We start from the raw sequence: 7,759 nt of genomic DNA, 5'->3' as shown, positions 1-7,759 counted from the left end.
CTAATTATTATATTAATTGGGCAACACCAAACATTATGCCATTGGATGTTTAAGGATTGGTCTTAAAAGTGAATTTCTTTCTCATGATTTAAATAGTTAAAAAAGAAAGGTGTTACAGTATCAAGTGTTTTTGTTGTTTTTAAATTGATGATTGTTTAAAATTGAATATGATATGGTCATGAATTCCTTTGTCTGTGAGAGCTAAATGGTTTGTTCAGTATTTTTTTTAAGGGGCTTGGAAAAAAAAAATACTCACCTGCCCAATTCCCCACTGTTGCCATTTTGATGCCAAGTCCCTGCTTATTAGCACTTCCTGTAGTTTTTTTTTGTTTTTTTTACAACACCCGTGATGAGATGGCTGGTGAGGAATGAGGTGAGGTATAAAAATCTTTTGTGAGGTTAGGGAGTAAAATTTACATTTGTAAGTATGGATAAATACATTTTAATTAGGTATTGGGCTGAAAAACATAGTACAAAGTACAAGGTAAATATGTCATTTTTTTATTCACTACCTTTTATTGTGCACCATTTCAGATCACAGATCACCTATGTTTTTGTATAAAAAAAATGACATTTGTGAAAAATGTGGAGGGCAAGAAGTAAATATAGAGATGCTAACGTACCCAAAGCTCCATAATTATTAGACAAAAAAAATCCTAAAAATTCTAATATAAAAATAGATCCAATGGTATGCATTTTAAGGAATGCTAGTAGAACAGCTGGGAAAAATTCTTGTGGAAATGTTGAAAAATCTGATTGGTGGTAGGAATATTGGAGTCGTCAGAAATCAAGACGGTAAACTAGTGAGCTGCCACTGGTGGTAATGGAATTTAAAAGGAAACATTCTCAAGTATCTAATCTGCTGTGGATTTTAGCTATTTATTTATATTATAAGGACTTTTGTCACATATGGACAGGGAATCAGTGAAGCCCTGCACTCACCTGCAGCCCCTGTCCCTGCCTATTGCGTATTCTCCCCAAGCAACAGATCCGCAACCCATGAAGATGGTCACTTCTTAATTTAAAGCGCTGGGAAATTACAAACTAGAAAAACACAATAAAGGGTCAGGAAAATAGTCAGGGGTACACAAACTAAGACAGAGTGAGACAAACCAACAGATGAATCAGAGTGAACAAGCCAAGGTCAGAACCGAAAGGACTAGAGAAATGCCGAATCAATAAGCAAAGGGTTAACCAGGAAACACAGCCAAAGTCAGAATGCCAGAATAGAGAATACAATACAGATAATGCTATCTTCACAAGTGTTACCTCAGTAAAAAAAAATATAGTACGAGGTAAATATTTTATTTATTAGTTCACAACTTTTTTTTTATTACACAATGTATACAGATCACCTGTGTCTATGTATAAGATCAGAAAAAAACTTTATTTGTGAAAAATGTGGAGGGCAAGAGGCAAATATAGAGATGCTGAGATGCCCAAAGTTCCATAATTTTTTGACAAAAAATACGGAAATTGTATTATAAACATAGACCCATGGGTATTCATTTTAGGTAATGCTGGTAGAGTAAAGCCAAGGAAATCATTCAAAAAGATGTTGGCATAAACACTACTATTTACATCCTTATGCCTGGTGCTACACTGTTTCCATGTACTTAATACTGGAATATCATAGAACAGCCCGCTCATCTTTATTTAAATTTTTTAATTTTTTTTGTAGTCCCAGCCACCTCTGTTCATCGCCGACCTAATTCTAGACATAAAATGAGGAGAAATGTCAAAAGACAGATGTCCGGCACTGCTAGACTAAGGTGAGCGGCAGCGAATGAGGTGTGGATGATGCTGTTTATCCTGTATGTGAGAATCTGGTCTAGGTGGTGCTAAGCTATGAAGGCAATAAGCAGAAATATTAGCAAAGAAAACAGAGCTTGCACTCACCATCCAAAGTGAATTCTTTATTTCTTCATGTCAGGCTTAACAGGCTGGTGGGGGGTGGAGGCGGGTGGGAAGGGACCGGAATCCGGTCCCTACCCACCCGCCTCCACCCCCCACCAGCCTCCACACCCCACCAGCCTACAGAGTGCAAGCTCTGTTTTCTTTGCCAATAATTCTAGACATAGGTGTGGGTCCCAGAGGTGGGACCTGCATCCACGGGCATCTATAGAATGCCATAAATGTTAAGATGGGAAAGATGTGGTGAACATATTCGGGGACATTTATCATTGTTGCTTTGGTAAGAAAGTTCTGTAGGCATTTTTTTTCTTGCTGTTTGCTTATGTGTGACATATTTATTATACTATCACAGGGGGTTGATAAATTTGGCTGACATAAGCAAAAACCAATAAATCACTTTTGAATACCATTTTTTTTATTTTTTTTTTAGCAAAAACCAATAAATGACTCCAGAACACCACTTTATAACACCACCTCCTCCCCTTTGAAATGCATTTTTTTTTTCTCAAAATCATAATGCTTTCAATTTTCCACCTTACATGTAAGGCCTTTTTTTTTTTTTTTTGCACCAACAATTTTACTTTGTTATGACATTAATAATTTCACCACAAGATCTATGGGGAAACAAAAAAAATATATACCGTATTTGAGGGACAGAAATGGAGAAACAGAAAATGCCATTTTGTAACTTTTAGGACCTTCCATTTCTACCCAGTGCACTTTTCGTTAAAAATGACACATTCTATGTATTCTGTAGGTCCATACAGTTGAAATGATATCAAACTTAGGCTTCTTTCACATTGCTGTTGTGACACAACAGTGTGACGTCTGTGGGGGAGCCCGGGGAGAATAGCAGGAGGAAAAATACATCATGCAACGTTTTTTCCTCCCGTTACTCCTGTCAAAAAACAACGGCACCCTACATACCCCATAATACTGAATGGCATCTGTCGGGACCCGTTGTTTCCCATTGTGCCCCGTCAAAAATAACGTCTGTTAAGGCACAAAAAAAAAGTGGCTGATGGACGTTTGCGGCAGTGTGAAAGGGGCCTTATATAGGTTTGATTTTGTTTTACTTAAAAAAAAATATATATATATATATATACGTTTTGATCAAAAAGTGCGCTAAGAGCCTCAATTTTTTTGACCAATGTGTGCTGCTGCAATCCTCTTTTTTTGTATACTCTGTATATGCCATGGCAGTGTGCACCCGTGTATTAGGCTGTTGTGCTGGCTATCTTTCTTTTTTCTTGTATGTACAATTCAGGGGGAAATGGCACCCTCTTTAGCTGTGCACCCCTCCCCCTTTTTCACAGGTAGAGTTTTAAATGGATCCAGCATGTCACCCAGTCAGAGGCTATATGCCCAGCAGAGGTAAGTGGATAGTTGAGTGTTAGGCTCAGAATTTGTGCTAGGGTCCCATCCTAAATGAGGCCACCTCCCCGTGGTGGATGGGGGACACGTTTTGATCAAAAAGTGCGCTTTTTGTATACTTTGTATATATATATATATATATATATATATATATATATATATGAAAAGTAGCACGTTTAAAATTGTCCTCTTCTGTAGTTTAAAACAGCGAGACTCCAGCTGTTGCTAAATTACAACTTACATCTTTCCCAGACAGCCAAAGGCTGTCTGGAAATGATGGGGGTTGTAGTTAGCAACAGCTGGAGGCTCCCTGTTTGGAAACGCTGGTTTATGGGCGTTTTTCCTAAGGGAGAGCACCATAAATGTACTAACCAATTTTCCATGTTCTTTCATTTTCTTATAATTTCAGATCCGTGTATGCAGAGGCCTTCTTCGGATTCGGTAGATTACGTCAATGACCAGTATTTTTTTTAATATATATATATATATATATATATATATATTAATAAAATGGTTAACGAGGGCTTGTGGGGGAGTGTTTTTTGGAATAAGAGTGTTGTGTTTTTTTTTGTTTTTTTTTAGTTTACTTTACAGGCTTAGTAGTGGAAGCTGTCTGATAGATGGAATCCATTACTAAGCCGGGGCTTAGCATTGGCCCCAAAAAAAGCAAGCACTAAACCCCAATTACTACCCTGGTACCCACCGCCACAGGGGTGACAGGAATAGCCGGTACCAACAAGCCCAAAGTGTTAAAAATGGGGCTCATGGGCCTAGGTGATAACAGGCTGGCGTTATTTAGGCTGGGGAGGGCCAGTAGCAATGGTCCTCACCCACCCTGGTAATGTCAGGCTATTGCTGCTTGGTTGGTATCTGGCTGAGAATGAAAATATAGGGAACCACCACATATATTTTGCATAAATAATAATTAAAAAAACACATAGGGTTCCCTCTATTTTTATTCTCAGTCAAATACCAACCATGCAGCAACAGCCTAACATTACCAAAGTGGGCGCGGACCATTGTTACTGGCCCTCCCCAGCCTAAAAAATGCCAGCCTGTTACTGCCTAGGCCCAGGAGCCTCATTTTTGACACTCCCGGCCTGTTGGTACCAGCTTTTCCTGGCACCCCTGTGGCACTGGGTACAGGGGTAATAATTGGGGGTTAGTGCTAGCTGTTTTTGGGGCCAATGCTAAGCCCCAGCTTAGAAATGGATTCCATCTATCAGACAGCTTCCGCTTCTGAGCCTGTAAAGTAAATTAAAAAAAACACTTTTTAAAAAACTTTATTCCAAAAAACACTCCCCCACAAGCCCTCGTTAACCATTTTATAAATAAAAAAATAAAAAAACGCTGGTCATCGATGTAGTCCACCAATTCTGGAGAAGTCCTCTGCATACACGATTATGAAATGAGAAGAAAAAAAACATGGAAAATTGGTTAGTACATTTATGGTGCCCTCCCTTAGTGAAAATGCCCATAAACCAGCGTTTCCAAACAGTGAGCCTCCAGCTTGGACTTGTAATTTAGCAACAGCTGGAGGCACAACCCACCTGCACCTACAACCCGCCCTCTAGCTGTTGCAGGACTACAACTCCCAGCATGCCCTAACAGTGAGGACATGCTGGGAATCGTAGTTGCAATGGCTAGTGGGCCGGTGGTAGTTGCGGGCGGGTGGCTGGGTTGCAGAGCCAGCTGGCTCCCAGGAATATGAGCTACACTGTAATTTTTATATTTCCCGGGCGGTCCCGTGATTGGCCGGTTGGTCTTGGCCAATCATGGCACCACCCGGGAAGTATGAAATTACAGTGTAGTTTAGTATTTCTGGGAGCCGGACGGTTCCGCTGCCGCGGCCCCTCATCTCCCCCTCCACTTATGTCCCCCCTCCGCTCATGTCCCCCCCCTCTCTGCTCATGTCCTCTAACACTCCCCCCCCCCCCCCCTCATCCTCCGCTCATGTCCACCTCCGCTCTTAACATCTCCCACCTGCCGGCTACTTGAGCTGTTACAGGACTACAGTTCCTAGCATGCCCTTTCAGTGAGGACATGCTGGGAGTTGTAGTTGCAACGGCTGGTATTTGCAGGCGGGTGGCCGAAGAGCGGAGGCGGCTGTCTCCCAGATATATGAAACTAAGCTGTTTGTAACTTTTTGCTTACCCACAAAAGTCGCACAAAAAAGTGCTTAGGCGCTAAAAAAAGGCTCTAAATACCTTGATAAATGTACCCCATTGTTGCTACTAGTCAAGAATTTTAGCCAGAATAAGCAAATAAATGTATAAATTCATGCATTTTCTTCCAATAATCATTGTAACAGCAGTTTGCAGTTCTTTATTCCTCAAACTATAGATTATAGGGTTTAATGCAGGAATTACCACTGTATAAAAAATAGCCACTACTTTGTCTTGTTCTGAAAAATATTGTGCACTTGGACGAAGGTACATGAACAGTATAGTTCCATAAAACATAAAAACAACAGTAAGGTGAGATGAACAGGTATAGAATACCTTACACCTGCCCTCTGTGGACCTAATACCAACTGCAATATGTATAATGTAACCATAGGAAGTCATAATAGTTACTACAGATATACCACTTACCATTGCCACTGAGAACAAGAGCACAAGTTCATTGACATAGGTATCAGAGCAGGAAAGCTTCAGCAATGGGGGGTAGTCACAATAGAAATGGGGAATATTAACTGGTCCACAGAAAGAGAGTTGCAATGCATAGGATGTATTTAATATGGAAGTCAATATGGCAACTGTATAACAGCTTGCTATCAATCGTCGGCATACTGATGTTGTCATTATAGAGTAATATAATAGTGGCCTGCTTACGGCCACGCAGCGGTCACATGACATCAGTGCCAGTATAAGGGACTCTAGACTCCCAAATACACTGAAAAAAATTAGTTGACACATACAAGCACCATATGAAAGAGACGTGTCCCCAGCTAACAAGATGTCCAGGAGTTTGGGGGTTATGACAGATGAGTAACAGAGATCTGAAAATGCCAAGTGACTTAGAAAGAAGTACATTGGTGTCTGCAAACTTGGAGAAAGCTGAAATAATAATATAATGTTACTATTTCCCACAATAACAATGATGTACACAAGAAAAAAGAGGATGAAAAGGAAACAGCGGAGATTATTGTTATCCGTCAAGCCTAGGAGGACAAATCTAGGCGTAGTTGTCTGATTATTCTCATTATATGTCATTTTATGCGTTGGCTTTGTTCTTTGCATACATACTGTGATCTTTTGAGTGATATAAAGAGATGGACTTACAAAAGGTACTGCAATTTTTTTTCTTCTTGTAGAAGTTATCATTATTCATGTTTTTTTTGTTTTTGATAAAAATAAAAAGTAAATAATAATTAAATAAAATGGTTAATGACAGAAAAATAATAGTGTCACACCTGCGTACTTAAACTGGCAATACAACAGACTACACAATAGAATTCTTGATGGCATTAAAACCCAAATTAAGACCACTTTTTGCCTAATGTTTTTTGTTGTCGTGGCACAAATCTTATGATCTACCAAGTGGTTGATGTTTGTGGTCATTGGAAAATGGAACATAGATCAATCTACTAAATGTCAGCAGTTTGTTGTTTCAATACTTTGTTGTTTGGAAAAATTACCTTTACATACCAACCATGAATGACAAAGGGTTTGCAATACAGTGTATGGTTATTCTTAGTTACCATTGTATATGTGCAACAGCTCTTATTTCTTTCTTATATTTCTAAATTTCCTTAAGCCAGTATGTATTCATGAGAAATGAATTAAAATAGGTACCTATATTGTCTGGACCGCCTGGTGATTTTTGGGATTAGTAAGGCTAAGTTCTTATCAGCGTTGGAGCTTCGTTCAGAAGCTCTGTCTCAAAGTCCAAGGAGGCAAACAACGGAGCTGCACTGTCTATTGCACAAGTGACACCAATGGGTCCCCTTTGACTTTGAATGGGGTCATGGGATTTCTGTCTGATTGTTTCTGTCTGTTGAGCGGAAGAAAAAAATGGACACGCAGTATTTTTCTTTCTGTTCAAACTCCTGTAATTTGAAAGGAGTCTGCAAAACAGAGCTCACTGGACAGAGCTCCAACGTAGATGTGAAAGAGGCCCAACATTGACCTGTAGCATTGCTGTTGACTCTACTGCTTGGCAGAACATCCTGCATGTTGATTCTTGTTATCCTATTTGATGTGTATGATGGACTGTGATAAATACCTACATCTATGACCAACTTAAAGGGAAATTGTCACTAAGATTTGCCCTATATATCAAGTGGCAACATGTAATAGAAGCTAATAACATGTGTCCTACCATGCCTGGATGTCTTCTGGCAAGTCTGTAAAGGTGTAGAAAAAAAAATAGGCTATAACCATGCCTATTCCATCTCTAATCACGCCTATCCAGACATGATTGACAGCCTACCTGTGAGCAGTGACATCAGGCCATGACTGAGCTGCTC

The 7,759-nt window shown here is 39.7% G+C and overlaps 1 protein-coding gene across 1 annotated transcript; it reads right to left on the bottom strand.

Annotated features, from left to right (window-relative positions):
* Positions 1 to 5,249: 5,249 nt before the first annotated feature.
* On the bottom strand, positions 5,250 to 6,503 carry LOC130357394 (olfactory receptor 1052-like). The gene has a single exon (XM_056560087.1). It carries the CDS (start codon positions 6,501 to 6,503, stop codon positions 5,523 to 5,525), a length of 981 nt encoding a protein of 326 aa, XP_056416062.1. The 3' UTR covers positions 5,250 to 5,522.
* Positions 6,504 to 7,759: the final 1,256 nt, after the last annotated feature.

Source organism: Hyla sarda, chromosome 2, assembly GCF_029499605.1.
Source record: "Hyla sarda isolate aHylSar1 chromosome 2, aHylSar1.hap1, whole genome shotgun sequence".
Lineage (NCBI taxonomy): Eukaryota > Metazoa > Chordata > Amphibia > Anura > Hylidae > Hyla > Hyla sarda.
The sequence above is the reverse complement of the archived record's forward strand: the minus strand, read 5'-3'. Positions and strand labels throughout refer to the sequence as shown.

Coding starts and splice junctions, on each gene's coding strand:
- LOC130357394 (XM_056560087.1), bottom strand. CDS start 6,503: ATGACATATAATGAGAATAATCAGACAACTACGCCTAGATTTGTCCTC.